The sequence below is a fragment of the Acanthaster planci genome, linkage group LG15, assembly GCF_054643075.1.
Source record: "Acanthaster planci isolate LZ-2023a linkage group LG15, COTS_SCS, whole genome shotgun sequence".
NCBI classification, from domain to species: domain Eukaryota; kingdom Metazoa; phylum Echinodermata; class Asteroidea; order Valvatida; family Acanthasteridae; genus Acanthaster; species Acanthaster planci.
The window spans coordinates 686032-704854 of record NC_141791.1 but is presented as its reverse complement, the minus strand read 5'-3'; the positions used below and the strand labels follow the sequence as shown (position 1 = coordinate 704854).

At 41.2% G+C, this 18823-nt stretch overlaps 3 protein-coding genes across 5 annotated transcripts in view; 1 reads left to right on the top strand and 2 right to left on the bottom strand.

The window, feature by feature from the left end:
* Positions 1 to 1549: 1549 nt before the first annotated feature.
* Positions 1550 to 8335, bottom strand: LOC110974458 (tubulin alpha-1 chain-like). Its single transcript, XM_022226114.2, has 3 exons — positions 8176 to 8335; positions 4440 to 4662; positions 1550 to 3449 (listed from the first exon to the last, which is right to left on the bottom strand). Exons 1-3 carry the CDS (start codon positions 8176 to 8178, stop codon positions 2320 to 2322), a joined length of 1356 nt encoding a protein of 451 aa, XP_022081806.1. The 5' UTR covers positions 8179 to 8335; the 3' UTR covers positions 1550 to 2319.
* LOC110974451 (uncharacterized) overlaps positions 5302 to 18823 on the top strand; it is a 52396-nt gene continuing 38874 nt past the window's right edge. The window contains exons 1-2 of one of the 3 annotated variants that reach the window (XM_087146746.1): positions 5302 to 5729; positions 14095 to 14292. In XM_087146746.1, the coding sequence (XP_087002872.1) occupies positions 14224 to 14292 (69 nt within the window). In that variant the 5' untranslated portion in view covers positions 5302 to 5729; positions 14095 to 14223. The remainder of the gene's footprint in view (positions 5730 to 14094; positions 14293 to 18823) is intronic. The other 2 variants (XM_087146745.1, XM_087146747.1) reach the window with 2 other exon arrangements.
* On the bottom strand, positions 8444 to 14017 carry LOC110974460 (tubulin alpha-1C chain-like). Its single transcript, XM_022226116.2, has 4 exons — positions 12642 to 14017; positions 10993 to 11215; positions 10741 to 10889; positions 8444 to 10498 (listed from the first exon to the last, which is right to left on the bottom strand). The coding sequence occupies exons 1-4, from the start codon at positions 12642 to 12644 to the stop codon at positions 9518 to 9520; spliced, it is 1356 nt and encodes a 451-aa protein (XP_022081808.2). The 5' UTR covers positions 12645 to 14017; the 3' UTR covers positions 8444 to 9517.

Here is an 18823-nt window from a genome sequence, read left to right as displayed (position 1 = left end):
CTCACCCCTCGTGAAAAATAGCCAATTATAGACGTTATCCCATAAAACTAAATCTGAATGTCGTAAATCTCCCAACAAAAAAACATGCAGTTGCTACAAGAAGAGTTGGCAATTTCAGTCTCCATATAAATTCATAGAGTCATCCTTGATTTGTCAACTATCCTTCGATTTTGCGGGTATTAGGCCATGCTTAGTCAATTTGTTGTTCTTTTCGGTTTGATTTTATGGAGTACCATTGTAATAGTACAATACAACTACTGAAAGGTGACCAATGCGTCTAAGTGGGTTTCATTTGAACAGTTGGAAAAGTCAAATTATGGTTTCATCTCTTGCGCGAAAATTATAACAGCCATAATGGTTCAGGGTTTACGCTCCACTTCAGCCTGTGAATGACCCATTCAGACGCCATTTATCCAGATTGTTGCCTCTGGGTCATCGGCCCGTGAAAATTTTCAAGTCACAGCACTATGAGCTGAGACGTGCTCGCATTATTTTCGCCAGGCATTGTACAGTGTACGTGCTGCACGGATGGTCGTAGATGGAGGCCTGCATGTACAGTACATGTACACATGGCATCATGGAATAGGGCCAGCGTAATGCATGGGGAGGGTCAAAGAATCACAGAGTGATGTTGTTATCGTGAAGTCACGTGTATAGCAACGGGAATTAAGAAGGAATACATATCGGCCCAGGCATGCACATTCTCACAGCGGCAAGGGTCTGTGTAGACAGTAACCCTAGGTTCAGAACTTATTTTGTTTATTTCCTCAATAATTGTGAAATTTTAAGATCTGATATTTTCGAAACCGAATTATTGAAGTGTACACGGTAGGCTATTGTCGATATGGCCATGTTGAGGGAATAAGCATAGCGATGAGGTTCCAACGTGGCCTGGTTGTCACAATGACACATACACAGTTCCCGCAGGCGCTCAAGACGAGCCGCAGTGTCAACATGGTCTGACGGTGACTCATTAAAATTAATGTTAATAGCTCACCATTTGCAATAAGTGTAAACGTTAGGAACTGAATTGTACGGCGAGTCTACGGCATCGGATTTCCGTAATATCTGAATGTTGGATATGCGTTGGATTCGGATTTTAAACAACTGAATTTCTCACACTGCATAAAATAGACCAGTAACCTGTATTACCCGCCTCTGTCAATATGCAATGCTTTACTTCTGCACTGAGTCATCAGTGACGTATGTACACGACCCTTCGACTTTGTCATGGTGACCTTTGTTAAATAAGCCCTTATCCAAATACTCAGGCAGGTTAAAGCATATAGGAATAAAAAGATTTTTGGAAAATGTATCCAATGTGTATATATGGTCTACACAGCACATCAGTGCCTAGACTGGCATAGTGTCTTTGATATTAATGTCTGTGCGAACAGAGATGCAGCAGAAATGTGATAAATGTATGGGCGGTCCCCTCCCGTTTTAAAATACTCGATGCTACCCTGGGTTATGATCGCGAAAAAAAATATTTTGCAGAACAAATCATAGACAACACATTCACAATGAAATTAAAAGAGACAACACTGGCTAGAGCAATATTCTAATATTTATTCTCAGTCTGCAACCATCTAGATGTCGCAGTTGGAGGCAACTTACGCTGCAGGAGGGCATTTAAAGAAAACGAGCATAATGTTACCGACTCCTTTTGACTGAATACTGGTAATCAATTCGAAAAGCGTGCACACTTATCTGCTTTGACAAAATACGGAGCCTCGTATTCTTTCATTGACCGCTGTGTCACCGGGTATGTGAAGATGATTTTGTCGCATAAAGGCACAGTGGGCTAAGACATAAGTACACGGTACATTATTTCGATGATAAAGACTTCTCTCTGAAGTAATCAGCTTTGAAGCTTTAAATAAACATCTTCATCGCGACTCTTAGTGCTGCATCTTTCAATAACAGGAGTAAATACTATGGTTGATATCTTCATGCGTAGTTTGAACTCGGTGAATTTGAACTGTCATAAGAGGGCGGTATTGCTTTGTGGAATACATAATTTCTTCACATGCGGTTCGCTTTCTAAGTAACAACGAATACTGATATTTTATTTTATTTGTTCGAAATTACTTGTAGAATGCAAAAGAAAATCAACGAGCGAGTTCGGTATTTCAAAACAGCAAGGTCATTCGAGAATAAAGCACGCAGGGGAGTCTACAAAAGGCGGTGCTGATTGGGCAAATCTCGTGCGTCCGAATCACCTCGGACACGGTTCAGTTTGGGCATACGCTGTTGGAATACCGAGCTGGCTTATTGAATGGGGACGCTGTATTTTTGTTCTTGCCGAAGATTCATCGGCTAGTACTCATCAGCTTCCTCTTCCTCATCTCCGTCTGAAGAGTCAAGTCCAACCTCATCGTAATCCTTCTCCAAGGCTGCCAGATCCTCACGAGCCTCAGAGAACTCACCCTCCTCCATACCCTCTCCCACGTACCAGTGGACGAAGGCACGCTTGGCGTACATCAGGTCGAACTTGTGATCCAGACGAGCCCAAGCCTCGGCGATGGCCGTGGTGTTGCTCAGCATGCAGACAGCACGCTGCACCTTGGCCAGATCACCGCCAGGCACGACGGTGGGTGGCTGGTAGTTGATGCCCACCTTGAAGCCAGTTGGACACCAGTCAACGAACTGGATGGTACGCTTGGTCTTGATGGTTGCTATGGCAGCGTTGACATCCTTGGGGACGACATCACCTCGGTAAAGGAGACAACAGGCCATGTACTTGCCGTGACGAGGATCGCACTTCACCATCTGATTGGCCGGCTCGAAACAGGCGTTGGTGATCTCAGCAACGGTCAGCTGCTCATGGTAGGCCTTCTCAGCAGAGACGACAGGGGCATAAGTGGCCAAGGGGAAGTGGATACGTGGGTAGGGCACCAAGTTGGTCTGGAACTCGGTCAGGTCGACGTTCAAAGAGCCATCGAATCGAAGAGAAGCAGTGATAGACGAGACAACCTGGGCAATGAGGCGGTTGAGGTTGGTGTAAGTCGGACGCTCGATGTCGAGGTTACGACGACAGATGTCGTAGATGGCCTCATTGTCGACCATGAAGGCGCAGTCGGAGTGCTCCAGGGTGGTGTGGGTGGTCAGGATGGAGTTGTAGGGCTCCACTACGGCGGACGCTATCTGAGGAGCTGGGTAGATTGCAAACTCCAGCTTGGACTTCTTGCCGTAGTCGACGGAGAGACGCTCCATCAACAGGGATGTGAAGCCAGAGCCGGTGCCTCCACCGAAGCTGTGGAAGATGAGGAAACCCTGGAGACCCGTGCACTGGTCAGCCAACTTGCGGATCCTGTCCAGAACAAGATCAATATGCACCTTGCCCACGGTGTAGTGACCTCTGGCGTAGTTGTTGGCTGCATCCTCCTTACCAGTAATCAGCTGCTCAGGATGGAAGAGCTGGCGGTAGGCGCCGGTTCGAACCTCATCTGTCAAAGTAATTCATACAATAAATATCCAGGTTTTGTGCATTATCATAACCATTTTGGGAAAGAGCAGGTACACGAAATAAATTGAACATAAAGAGTGAGGTAATCATTGCAGCTGCTTGACTAAAGACAGCAGACAGAAGATACGGAACCAAGTCGAGGTATAAATAACTGACGGTCTTAGAAAAAATGCTGGTAGTATTGTTGCGCATGGTAACCGGATAATAGAAAATGATAAACGAGATGCCAAACGAGATGCTATTCATTAACAGAAAAAATGCTGGTAGTTTCTAATGAAACAAGATGACAAAGGCCCAAAAGGCAGAGGAACATTCAACCCTGGGATAATTAAATGGAGTAAAAGTGACGAACATTACACGTTTTGAAATTCAATTCAAAAAGTTAGCCCAGACGACTTTCAGTCGAGGACCGAGAGCTTAAGGCAATTCCTTTAGAAATGCGGATATTTTTAAACATGTAATGTGTTCCTTGATATTCGTTTGCCGATTTTTGCAACCCTAAGATGTACTATACAGTAATGCCCAAGTTCATGAATTGTATAAGTGATCCCTTTTCCTCGCATGCAATAGTAAATGGCATTGGCACGGAGAAGGATGAATCACCGCCTGCCTGCTCATGGAGAGGATCACGTGACAGGGTGAGTCATTCACAAGACGCGTCTGGATGCAGGAATGAGATGATGAGATGATGATGGTTTGGATTTCAATATCGTCTCAGTTCGTTGAATGGTGCATGAAGGTAATGACAGTATGCCTGTACTCCATGGGTAATTTAGCATCTCATTTGGCTTCATTAAGTTACCATGAATCATCATTAGTTGTAGGGAAATCAAAGACTGAAACAATGGTGTGGATTTACTTAAAATATTCCCTACAAATTCATCATTCCATGGATTATGGGTAGGGAAATCGGCGGATGGACTGGAAAGGGTTGAATGTAAGCGCTCGGAGATGAGGCTGGGTATTATACCTATGACAGTGGGTTCCAAATCGACAAAGACAGCACGAGGGACGTGCTTGCCGGCTGCTGTCTCGCTAAAGAAGGTGTTGAAAGAGTCGTCACCACCTCCGATGGTCTTGTCACTGGGCATCTGACCTTCAGGTTGGATGCCATGCTCCAGGCAGTACAGCTCCCAGCATGCATTGCCCATCTGGACTCCGGCCTGGCCGACATGGACTGAGATACATTCACGCTGGAGGTTGCAAGATTTGGGAGAATTTTAAAAATGGCAATGAGTAGAGGAGACTAGAGGCATAAGAATAAAGAAAACGTTGAGCTAGACAAAGTGAACGCCGGGAAACCAACTTCGGTCAAATCATTCATTAGCGGATTCCAAAATTCGTCACATCTTTTGAGACTTTGATAAATACCCTCGCCAAGACTAAGAATATAATAGATCCCATAATGTAAACATAATGTCATGAAATAAGAAAAATCTAAACGGTATTCCAACAAAATATTCTCGTCAAGAATAAATAGCAAGAAACAGTTACAAACTCAGTGTTCAGTATCACATCAATCCCAATATAGTTATTTTGACAAGAAAGCTTTCACAGCTATGATTAGAATTACAGAAAAACAAGAACAACTTTGGAATGACAAACTCTTTCTCAGCATACATTGTAACACGTAGCAAATTAGAACATACTTGTGTCAAGTTATTGCTCAAGAATGACAGTTGCCTTCATTTTTGCGCCAATTTGAAAGCTCTATTCTGTTATGAAACGCGAAATAGTGGAGATTCTTTGATTCGAATGTCCGAGCGAAGACGCAAAAATTTGAACCATAGAATCTTCACCTGTGCTGGTCTTAATTATGCAAATTTTGGAAAGGCGAACAACTTTTTGTTCCATTCACCATGCTGTAGAGTATGCATAGAATGTCGCAGACAGACGCGCATTTGAGTCGCAATCGTGTGCATTTATATACGCATTCTCCTCTTCACTACATCACAAGTCCAAATGGATGTACGTGTGCGTTGGTATGACAGCTACCGAAATTTGCTGTATTGACAGCAATCAGAAACTACATGTCTCTAGGGAACTGGAGATATTTTTACAATTAGAGGAAGGAGCAAGTTTGGCGGAAGGCTAATTTGCGGAACCATATAGTCCACGAACCATCTCTTCCAAGGAAGAGTACGTTCCATAAACCCTGGGATTAACTGCGCACACATTGTAGAAACCACTCGCTCAACGTGGAAAATTATTCCGTTGGGAAATGCATGAATTTGGAATATCATCTGGGAAGTATTGATAGGTAAGTCTCTGATGATTAATCTTCTCTATAAAGTTACACACGGCGAATTGCCATTTTTTATAGACATTAATTGCTTGTTACAGGCCAGTACTAGAATAAAAGAGGAAGGGTGATATCTGGGAACTGTTTGGATAAGATTAAGCGTGAACTCAAACGCTGTGAAATTCAGTGAAGATTGTTACAGTGGGAACTTTACAATGAAAAATGCAAAAACAAATGTTAAAAATTTATGTGAAAATTTACCTATACACATATATAATAAATAAAAATAAATGAATAAAATAGATGGAAATTAAAATAAAAGGTTATTAAATAACAATGAACAAACAGAATCATAATAGCAGTGAAATAAAAGGAGTAATTCACTTTAAATGAAAATCTATAATCTCTACCGAACGTGAAACTGAAAATATTAGCATCGCAAACTGAAAATTTCAAAAAGAACATTGAACCATACAGAACGTCCAAAACGATGTACTTGATCATTAAGAGTGTTTCTTATAGTCTTATTTTGATAGTAATTTTAATATCACAGTTGCAATTTTTATGTCGATTAAATCAAGTTTAATCTGTGTCCTTAAAAGAGAAAGAACATACAAATAAGCAGTTAATTCTTTAAAAAAAGTAATCGACAGTTTTGATGTCACAAGAACGGTTTATGAATAGAGCTCATTTTATTACGGCGTCTATTATTACGGCGCCATATCGACAGCATGAGTCATTGCTGGGAAAAAGCAGAAGCTTTGAGTCACGTGATACTCGTAACACTTCTGGCTGACCAGCTGGTGCCTTTTTCGATCTCAAAATTATTTTTCATCTTAGCAAAGATTCTGTATTATGCTTTGGCATGGCCCCACGATATTTTTCAGAAGGTCAGTGACGCATGCGCATACCACTTCTGACAAATATCCATGTATGTCTATTCTTTGTGTATCGAGAGAACAAAGAGCGTCTTCAAATATACATGGACATGTTTATAGCAGTAAAATAAAATATATACTAACGTTTAAAACTGTGGATACCATTCAGCTGAATCCACGTAAAAGTAGATGAAAGTTATGAAGTTATAAAGAGGATTCTAACATGATCTGTACGTTAATTAAGACGCATTACGATCTATGCTGCCTATCGGCACAACTGCATTGGTGACCACGCCTGATTAGATAAATCTAATAAATGTAGAAACGACTAGCAGATGGACTCCACTGCACCATCCAGTAATAAGCAGACTCGACTGTGAATTACAGTTTATTCCATTAAGGTCGTGAGATTATACTTAGGCCACTCAGGAATGTTTTCCTGACAGCTGAAAGATATTTGATGAGCATGGGAAAACCGCGACTCTTTCTGAAACATCTGGATTCCGTTCGGAAAAAGTCCACTCTTAAGACAAATTCAGATCTTTTTTCTAAATGTCAGCAATAATATACTTGAAACAAAACACTTTACCATCCATTAAGTCAAAATGCAAAGAGCAAAACTAGTTTGGTAGTGTGTATCTTTTGTAAGAACTATTCAGATTACGAAATACCTTGAAATTAGAGAAACGGACATCAAATTTATAACAAATTATATGCTGAACACATTTCACAAAAATAACAAACTATCAAACCATGGTTAATTTTGACAGTGTCGTTGGATAGAACCTCTTGATTGTTAATTATACAAGCCGAGTATAGTACAAGATGAGAAGTTCAAATCAACACATTTCTTATTGTTTCTCCTTCATCTTGAGTGTTATCTTCGCAAACGTCTTCGCACATCGGTATACTTTCTGTACGTTTACCCTGAACAACAGCAACCCCAACGCGACATTTTCTTTGTTATGAGATTAGGCATCCATCAGCACACGACTGAATGTCCATTTTGAGCACTTAAAAATATCATTCCTCTCTTCTTTAATTGCGGATATAAGAGTGTAGTAAATGTTACCCTTTGTTCAAGTAATAAGCCACATCACCGTCTTTGCATTTTCACCGTGAGGTTTTTTTAATGGTAAAGCGGAATCAGTACTGCCGTTCATGCAGAATTCGCAGCTTCATGCTGACAGATTGGCCGAGTAATGACTAAACCCATCTGGACAAAGGAGTCGTGAGCTTGAATTCCATAATCATGCCATTACGACAGCCAGACTATATACCGGTGACCGGCCACTCCTTTGTACTAATTTGGCATCGTAATTATTGCACAATAAACAGTACAGAGATTGTTTCACCCGGTAAATCGAATAACAAGCATCTCTTGTTGTTGGACAAAGTATGTCGAATTAGCGAGCATGCTCTTATAAAAGATTATTATGAATACACGGCCATAATTACAAAATCAGTTGTCAAAATAAAAGGGAAAAGATTGTGTCATCTAACAACCAAACAAACCGAATGAATATCAATTCAGGAATGAAATGGTCACGTTTTAGTAAAATAACAGACAAGAAAATTCTACTTACCATTTTGGAGGCTCCTGCAAGACGCGTCTGACGGAGGAATCTAGTGATAAACAAATAAATATCTCCTGCCGGCTGTAGCTATGTACGGGGCGGGAGGCACGGACTGTGACTAGCTAGCCTTGCTTGGGTCAGGCCGATTTATACTCGTCACATGCCGGTCCCGTTGACCGTGCGCAGCACGAGACGACTAGATATTTAGTATGCATAAATGCGCAGGCGGGTTGGTGAGTACTGGAACGGATGGAATGCACGGAAGGTCAAGAGAGTATGAATTATGAATTTTCTCACACCTCGTGCAGGCTCTTTTATTCTGTGAAGCAGCTTTCAGGGAGTCGAGAGAACTTGAGGAAATGCATTGTTGTCTAAAACCAAACGTAAACATGATGTTAAATATTCTGCTCATAGAGAAATTGTTAATTAAATTCGTTTGTTATTTATTCTATGCTAAATTTTCATTTCGCAGTTGTTGAAAATGCAATTTTGAAAAGCACTCATGCACATATCTCTCCATCTACCTCTGAAACAGTAAATAACAATTCGTACGAAATAACGGAGCTACAAAACTTTGAAAATCAAATTCAAACATTAAATTGCTGATAAAAAATTTAATAAGGTTCTGTTCATTTTAATTTTAATCTTTGTCTTCAAAGTAATTTTGTAATAACAAAAGAATTTCATATTGCAACAAACTGGTAAGCCCTTAGAATGTGTGTATGTGGTCATTGTATTCTTCCCATTACATCAGTCATTAATCGAGGAAAATATTTCTCCGCCTAATGATATAGTCTGTTATCTGATCAGTAATCGGACTGATTATTAATCAATAAGATCAGTAAATTACCGACTGACTCGATGTATTTTTGCTATATAAAAAAGGACGCCAACAATCTAAGTGTTAGACATAAACAGCTGTTAGAGGGCGTTGTTACACATCAACGTACACGAAGAAATGCGTTAAATTTTGCAGAGGAATAATTTTACAAATTAAAATAAAAGACTAAGCAATGACAGAAAGGTAAATTAAAATGAAAAACAATAACAACAGGAACCTATAAAGAGGAATTTCAAACAGTAAGAATCTTTACCATAATGTTCTAAATGTATACATGTAATTTAACATACGAAAACCGACACCCTCTTTTGTCATCAAAACAGGGTCACAGGGTAATCAAAACAAGACTGAACCTTCTATTCAGAATCACCAGTCATACAGAGTTCAATCCTACATGGTGTTTCTGCAAACCTTCTCTTTAATGGTAACTTATTGATACGGACAAAAAAATAGCCAAGAAACAGCGGCCAAAGGTGAAAAAAATAATTTGATCCGATACACAACCCATCATTAGTATTCTTCATTTACACCCTCACTGTCCTCAGGAAGAGAGTCTGCCCCAACCTCCTCGTAATCTTTCTCTAAGGCAGCCAAGTCGTCTCGAGCCTCAGAGAACTCGCCCTCCTCCATACCCTCTCCCACGTACCAGTGGACGAAGGCACGCTTGGCGTACATCAGATCGAACTTGTGATCCAGACGAGCCCAGGCCTCAGCGATGGCCGTGGTGTTGCTCAGCATGCAGACGGCACGCGACACCTTGGCCAGATCACCGCCAGGCACGACAGTGGGCGGCTGGTTGTTGATGCCCACCTTGAAGCCAGTTGGACACCAGTCGACGAACTGGATGGTACGCTTGGTCTTTATGGTTGTAATGGATCCACTGACATCTTTAGGGACAACATCACCACGGTAAAGCAGACAGCAGGCCATGTACTTGCCTTGACTAATATCGCACTTCACCATTTGATTGACCGGCTCAAAACAGGCCTTTGTGATCTCTCCAACGCTAAATTTTTCATGGAAGGCCTTCTCCTTGCTCACAATGGGCGCATAGGTAACAAGAGGAAAATGAATCCTTGGGTAAGGCACCAAGTTGGTCTGGAACTCATTCAGGTCAACGTTGAGGGCGCCATCAAAACGTAAAGAGGCAGTGATTGAGGACACAATCTGAGCAATTAGACGGTTGAGGTTGGAGTAAGTCGGTCGTTCGATGTTGAGGTTGCGACGGCAAATTTCATATATGGCCTCGTTGTCGACCATGAAGGCACAGTCGGAGTGCTCCAAGGTGACATGAGTGGTTAAAATGGAGTTGTAGGGCTCTACCACGGCAGAAGACATCTGAGGAGCCGGATAGATGGAAAACTCTAGCTTGGACTTCTTGCCGTATTCAATGGAAAGACGCTCCATCAGAAGAGAAGTAAAGCCAGAGCCAGTGCCTCCACCGAAGCTGTGGAAGAACAAGAACCCTTGAAGTCCACTACACATCTCCGTCTGCAATCACAGAATAAAAGAACCCCAAATCAACATCAGTCAATTTATTTCCTATTCTACTAGGCTTATTTTCTTCCCAGGATTCCAAGTGCCTATAGAGGGTTTGCATGACTGCCATCTTACAGGGCTGTGCTCTTGTTCCACAGGGTATGCACAAAGGAGGTTTCCCTGTGGAACAAAAGAACTGCCCTGCAAGATGGCTGTCACCCAAAGCGTCTATAGGCTTTAGATTGCACTCTCACCAGTTTTCGGATCCTATCTTGAACTTGGTCTATGTGGTCTTTGCCCACCGTGTAATGGCCCCGTGCGTAGTTGTTGGCGGCGTCTTCCTTGCCTGTGATCATCTGTTCAGGGTGAAAGAGCTGACGGTAGGGGCCATTGCGTACCTCATCTGGAAAAAATAGGAAGAGCGGGCAATGTGCATGAATAATCTCTGGTTGGGTATTTGGTAAAAATCATAATCTATACAGCTTTGCTTGAGGTCTTTTTGTTACCTATGACCGTGGGCTCAAGGTCGACAAAGATAGCACGGGGAACGTGTTGTCCCGCGCCAGTCTCGCTGAAGAAGGTGTTGAAGGAGTCGGTGCATTGACCATGGCTCGTGTCGCTAGGCATCTTACCATCAGGCTGGATGCCGTGCTCCAGGCAGTACAGCTCCCAGCAGGCATTGCCCATCTGGACTCCGGCCTGGCCGATGTGGACTGAGATACATTCACGCTAGAAAAATTGAAAGCGTATCTTATAGAGCTTTGCTGTAGTCTTAGTCAGCTAATGTTGCTTGCGAGGCAAGCCAAAGAACGATGGATACCAGACAGCAGAGGGTTGCATGCATGGCATAAAGAATTTTCTTTCAATAGATTTGCTGATTTCTACTGGAGATGGTCTTTGACCCTTCTCATTCATCTCTTTTTATCAATTTGTAAGAAAAGCTGCCCAGAAGAACTGTTTACAAATTCTTCACAAGAGACAAGTGAATGTAAACACTTGGGTCATAAAGGGAAACAGATAACGGAATCATCGGAGTACGTCAGCGTTCAAAATTTGCATTTTGTAATAGGAATAATTTTTATGAATACAAGTTTCATGCATTCACGATCGAGCTAAACTCTCCTTGAATGATGGTAAAATGTTTTTGTCAAATGAACCGATTTGTAGTCAACAGATGGTCTCTGTCAGGATTGTCCGGCCATGCCATCATTGCGACTGTAAACAATGGGTGTTAGTTTTCTGGGGTTTGCCTATTGTTATTTTCCCATTGTTCTACTGTTTGCGGTTTGCAATATTTAATTGTTTCTCGGGATATCAGACTGGGAGCCTGTGAAAATTGTCAATAGAAAGAATTTGTAAAATTGATCGATGCGATACTGTAACCGCGAAAACTTATCGTACAGGTGGTCTGCGCATTTAATCGAATATCCTTTCATAATTTAAACACAGACGAGTACTCAAGAAGTGGAAATGAATTCTTTCAGTGCCATGGCAATTTCTCTTACTGATTCTAACTGACTCAACTATAATAACCAAAAAATATCAACAACAATAAATAAAGCTGTTGCGCTATAAAAGCTGAAAGCGAAACAACGATCCTAAGCCCGGAATGTATTACTATTGTTGTGATTATAAACAACGTAGAAATACACCATAGTACTGAATTGATTAACTTCAAAAATAATACGAGAGCCACCGAATTCTCTACAAACATGCAGTAATTTCATGTGCACTGTACAGAGGTGTCTGTTATTGATTCGAATTCAATTCATTCATTCCAATGATTGTTGTAACAAAGCATTCAATGCGGCATCTTTTGGGTCACTGAGGGATCGCTCAAATCAGGAACCCTGAGTGAATGAGTCGATGCTCCACGAAGCAGAGTCTTCATGGCCCGTGTTCAACCCTGCTTGGGGTTGACGCAGTCTCGGTTTCCACTCACTGCAAACCAGACAGGCCACAGAATGAGCAGGATAAAAGTGGTATTCTTAAATTTGTCAAATCCACTTTAATATCCCACTTTGATAGAAACGTTCGTACGAACTTGGTTTGACGTGGTCGTAAATATTAAGATATTTCTCAGCATCATTATTACCCACTTGCTGCTTTTCAATACCACCAAATCAAATTTATCAACAAAGAAGGGTAAACTTACCATTGTGCAGACAACTGTTGTTATTATTTCTCCGTCAAGTATTGGTTTATCAATTCCAATGTGATGGGACTACTAACCTTGACAGAGATGCACTGCCTATAAACTCATTGCCTGATCCTGGAGGAATGAACACTCGCCACGCCTAGCACCTGCTTTTGTGGTCGAGATTTTGTAACAGGTGCTTACGCTGTTAAATGATTGTTGAATCGCAGGATGCTTTTTTTCAATCAATTTTTATTGTGTTATCTGTGACTAGCCTACAAGTAGGCGTGCATTGCTTAAATTCGTTAATCGCATATTTATTTTTCCACAATATTTAAGGTCAACAGAATGTTTATGAAAACAATGCAAAAGAGTGCTGCTATTTTGATTATAACATAGGCTTGTTATATCTGAAACATAATAGCCTCATTAAATTGCCAAATTGATAACATGTTTTCAGTTAGTCACTTTCTAACAGAAGACACAAAAAGGGTCACAACAATAGCTTATGTTAAACCGTACAAGCATCGAATGAGTTTGATTTTTAAAACATTTCAACCAAACTTTTATGTATACCCTTGAAACGGGAAAAAGGGCCTTTTCCTTTCGATAGACATTGTTGATTAAAATCAAAGGACTTTTCATCAAGCTCACAAATGACATGAATAATCATTAAACTACTTCTTACACGATGTAAAAACGACCTCAAAGGCAAACTTTTTGTGAAAGTGCAGGAAAAAAATGAAAAATAAATTTAGGTTTTCTATCTAAAATTTAGTCTTCCTCCGAGACCATTCTAATCACCGATATAGAACTCCACTGCCCACCAGTGGCGTATTCAGCTTTTGGTGGGGGGGGGGAATTCAAACCAAAGGCGGCTTCGGGCTTATTAAACACGATGCTTGGGGAAAAAACATCAAAAGCTTTGCTCAAGGTCCCGACATCCTTGCTTTTATATTTCGTGGTGTTTTTACTTAGGGTTTGCCGGTAATATTTTGATGAATAAAATACTTTTTAAATATTTGATAACAAAAAATCCGTTACGGGGGAAGATTACCCCCCCCCGCCCCCTGCTGGCTACGCCACTGCTGTCCACATTCTAAAACGCTATAAAACCTCATGAAAAGCGTAAAATAGTGGCAATAAATGCTATAGTCTATTAAAAGACCCACTTCATTATTAAACCTCCTATAAAGATAGAGGACATGCAAGCCCTCAAAATGTCCAAATGTTTTTGAAAGGATCACCCTAACTTACCACACTTCGGCGTCTTATTTAATTAAACAGTGATAGTTAATCTCATCCGTTGAAGAAGGACGGGAATGAATAACACTTCAAACAAACAAATTACTGTAACTTGGTGATCTGTACTCTCAGAATATTCATGAGTACAATTTCCCCTTAATACTCTTCCTCTTCCCCATCTCCTTCATCTACGTCTCCTGCAACCTCCTCGTAATCTTTCTCCAAGGCTGCCAGATCCTCACGAGCCTCAGAGAACTCGCCCTCCTCCATACCCTCTCCCACGTACCAGTGGACGAAGGCACGCTTGGCGTACATCAGATCGAACTTGTGATCCAGACGAGCCCAGGTCTCGGCCATGGCTATGGTGTTGCTCAGCATTAAAACCGACCGTTTCACTGAAGCCATATTGGACCCAGACAGAGGGGTAGGTACGGTTTCGTTGATAATACCCGCTTTGATTCCAACAGGAACCCAGTCTACAAACTGAACATCGGGCCTCGCTTGGACGCGAGTTACTGCAGCATTAACATCTCGTGATGTCACTTCTCCACGGTACGACAGGCTGACTGTCATAAACTTACTACGAAGGAGGTCGCATTTCACCATCTGACTGCCTGATTCCAAGCAGGATTTCGTGATTTCCCAAGCATCTAGTGCCGCCCCTTGCGCCTTACCGACCGACAGCACTGGCGCCAAGGCCGGCATGACGAAGTGCATTCTCGGGAAAGGAATCAGATTGGTCTGGAATTCGTTGAGATCAACGTTGAGCTCGCTCTCGAAGCGCAGAGACGCCGTGAGCTCGGACGAGGCCCGAGCAATTAGGTGGTTGAGGTTGAGCCGGGTTGGCTGCTCCAGGTCGAGGCGAGACTTGCAAATGTCGAAGAGGGCCTCGTTGTGGAAAGTTACCCCGACATCACAGTGATCTAGCATGAAATGCGTGTTCAAGACAGCATTGTAAGGCTCTACAAATGCTGTTCTGATTTGGGAACCCGGGAGTATTGCACAATTTATCTTGGCCTTCTTACGGTATTCTACAGAGAGACGCTCCACAAGTAGCGCAGTAAGGCCCGAACCTGTGCCGCCACCGACGCTATGGTAAATCATGAAGCCTTGCAAATTTGAGCACTCATCCGCCTGCAAAAATGACAACGCAGAAACGTAGGCTAGAAACATCCGGGTTTGTGTTTTGGTTTGATTGTACTTCTTCCTAAAGAATGCATGAGATTTGTCGGATCGAAACTTGTTCCCGGAAACGTCTGTTTGCCATTTCTTAGACATATTTGTCCAAAATACTTTTTGTTAGTCTCCATATTGCTGTTTTTGTTGACAAATCATCCAGCAATAATTCAAGAAAACGCAAGCATTTCATGTTCCCCTAACACCAAGAATAATGTCTTGTGGGGTTCTTCCAAAGATGTTATAACAAACGAAAAGACCGAACAAAACTAAAACGCCATGGTCTATAAAAACCTACCAGTTTTCTGATTCTGTCAAGAATCATGTCCACGATCTCTTTCCCGACAGTATAGTGCCCCCTAGCGAAGTTATTGGCTGCGTCCTCCTTGCCTGAGATTAACTGCTCAGAATGGAAGAGTTGACGGTATGAGCCATTTCGGATCTCATCTGGTAAAGCAAGACGAGTACATTAAGGAATTGACATTGGTTCGTCACTTTGCACAGTCTAGTGACGGTATCCAACTGATACTCCACTTTTTCAGGGACCGTATCCACCAGTATTTCAGGAACGGTAACATACCAACATTTTGAGTGGGGGAGGGGTTGACTTGGATAATCATTTTGGGAAGAAAGTCTGTTTTGCTCCCCACCCGGATACGACTTCTTGTGCATTTCTTTGGATACTTCCGTGCTGTGTAGTACTGGCCAGCGATGAGATCAGTTGTGCAAGATCTTTCTATACGCATCATCTCACATCTGCTCCCTCTGCTTCCCTAAAATGTACATTAGATTTTACAACTGGCGACACATCATATGACCCATTTGAAATATTTAATGAGATAGGAGAGCACTGTTTGGTCTGGGTTCACTCCTTGCTATTGACTTCAATTATTGTCTCTTGATATTAGAAAAAAATGCTAGATGCGAAATGGCAGACATAGAACACCGTACATTAAAGTAAGCGTCTTTTACCCGAAAGGGATTTTGAAAACAGCAAGAGGGCCGGCCGAGACTCATGGTGCTACTGCCAGCAGCGAATTTCCTAAAAATAAAGAAAATGGTTGCAATCCTACCGATATAGGTGGGCTCCAGATCTATGAACACAGCCCTGGGAATGGCCTTGCCGGACTCAGTCTCGTGGAAGAAGGTTCCAGTGGAATCACTGGGTTGTTCCTCGTGATAGGGATTGATTGTACCGTCAGGCAGGAGTCCATGCTCCAAACAGTACAACTCCCAGGTTTTGCTGCCGACTCGTACCCCGGCCTGACCAACGTGGAGAGAGATAACTTCGCGAGGCTAAATCATGGACGAAACCAAATCAATTACAGTTAAAAGGAAAATCACGCATTGGCAACATGAGGTTGGATTGGTTACGATGGGAGCATTTCCTTAGTTTGATTGCAAAGCAGTTAATTCACCACATATGATTTTAAATATTGCGGCTCGTTTAACACTGAACAGGAACGAAGTGTACAAAGAATCGAAAGATGGTCAAAAGATTTCACTAAATAGGTCCAAACAGCTTTCAAAATCTAAATCTGGCTTCTTTAGTTGAACACGTATCGAGATTACAGTCATGCACATGGGTTAACTTTGGGCCATTTTTTACATGTATGTTATCATTTCTTCTAAGTTAAAGACAATTAATTTCAATTTCCCTTCTTTTCAGAGCATTGTGATACTCATCTAAACTTCGATGCTGAATAAAAAGGAATTTCAAAATTCATTGGTGTCTTAGGGCTTAAAAAAGGGTGACCAAAGTTACCCTGGGTTTGGGGCAACATTGGCCACGTTTTGTTCTTGGTCTTCATCAAAATGGAGCATGAAAACCGAAATCAAATTGGTTACCATGGTTACCACAAATAACGAAAATGTTAAATACTGAATAACTATGATATTTCTAAATAAAATGATACTAAATACGTCCGCATCCACTGTGGGTTTGAGAGAATAACAACGTTTCAAACCCTCTAGTGGTTAGTGACCGAAGTTACCCCTCTGACCAAAGTTACCCCATGTTACAGTAGGCTACGCAGTGCGTTAATGGGATTACCATCGTTAGAACCAAGTCTAAAGTTGTAATTGTAATGACAATGAACTTGTCACCTTTAAATATTGGGTTATGTTCAAACAGGGACGTTGAGCTGTTATGTTGGGGCGAAAAATGGTGGTGAAAATTAGAGAGGAACTTGATCTTTATCCTCTTGTTGAAAATGTCCGTCTTTAAAATTAAAATCAAAGCAATTGAGAGCCGAAGAAAGAGAAATGAAAAAGAAATCGAACGAAAAAAATTCCCCCAAATGGAATCGGGTGATTTAACCACAAATCCATCGATAGGATTATGTGAAAATTAAAAGAAGAAATACGAAACACTTCCACGATTGGTGGAAACATTTTATCTTCTCTTACCATGACCGATAGGTGATTGAATGAATACTTGCTCCTGCAAAATGTGCAACGATATACGGACCGTGGAGTACACGAAGAACGCCCAACATCGAACACTCACTTGAACTGGTTGCTGTCCTCTCTATACTTTGTGGTATACCTGTATTATTCCGACACTTAAAATGACATCTGAATTCTTTATTAATTTATGCCAGACATTAAAATAGACATAAACTGCTGAGTATAAAACGAAGGACAGGATATTCCATAAAGTGACCCTCAGTCTGTTCGTCCAATGTTAATTAACTAATACATTAATAAATAAATAGTTCGATACATAAGAGAGTACATAAATGATTCATGAAAATATTACCAACAGTCATTTCTTCCTGGGTCCTATGGTGTCTTTGCCCGTTGCTGGGATAAAAAAAATTGTACACAGGATGCCTAGACTGGCATAAACTGTATTCCCAGATTGGAACAAAATTTGAGAACACGGAACCAGAGGAAAAAAGACTCAACACAAATCTCAGTCAACATGCACTGCCGGTGAGTAGCGAATGTGACACAACGCCCAAATAGGAATCTAATCTTACCCAAGAACCGAGAAATATACCACTCATTATGTACTAAGATTTAATGACATGCTTCCCAACATGTAAATCCTAGCTGGGCGAATAGAAGGCTAAGAACTAATGTATTTCCCCATCTGAGAATTGAATACCTTCACTGTGGCTAGAGACTGGTTTATAATTATGTATATCAACTACATATCATCAGCTAGAGACTGATTAATATGTCAACTATATACTGATTGAAATATATATGAGTATTTAAGGAAACTGGTTTTCTACGCACGAGGAATATGAAATTTAAACTCCCGAGGGAATAAAGAAATGATAAGGATATTTTGTAATCAATGTCATTGTGACATGAATTACAAAATAGCCAACAGTATTTTATACTGTTCCACTCTTTGGGTTAATCACTTGCAGATTACAACCAAAAGGGGGCGCTTCCTATATCAACAAAAACAGTGTCCATGCATCCAAATGTCACGACCTGTTGAATATTTCCATTGGGTGGGAATTAAATTGAGCATAATTCTGTTTACGCAGGTAGGTCACGTGACGGCCATTACACAGATGGTATGGATGGAGAGAAATACATATATGTATACCATTTCTTTAAAAATGATCAGTCATTTCCAACTGAAAACATTTACTTTTTATTGAAATGCAGCTCAGCTGAACTTACATCCTTTCATACAAATCAACATTTGACGTTGCAAAGGAAAATAGATTTTGTCCACTTATCATGATTATTGATGCGAGAATCTTCTCATGTACCATGAACGATTCATAAAAAATGACCACAAGTAAACATGCAAT

Excerpts from the sequence above, each read along its gene's own strand:
- LOC110974458 (XM_022226114.2), bottom strand. Across the intron at positions 3,450-4,439 it reads TTTGGAACCCACTGTCATAG|ATGAGGTTCGAACCGGCGCC; the intron begins GTATAATACCCA and ends TTACTTTGACAG.
- LOC110974460 (XM_022226116.2), bottom strand. Across the intron at positions 10,890-10,992 it reads CCTTGAGCCCACGGTCATAG|ATGAGGTACGCAATGGCCCC; the intron begins GTAACAAAAAGA and ends TATTTTTTCCAG. Across the intron at positions 10,499-10,740 it reads AAGATAGGATCCGAAAACTG|ACGGAGATGTGTAGTGGACT; the intron begins GTGAGAGTGCAA and ends CTGTGATTGCAG.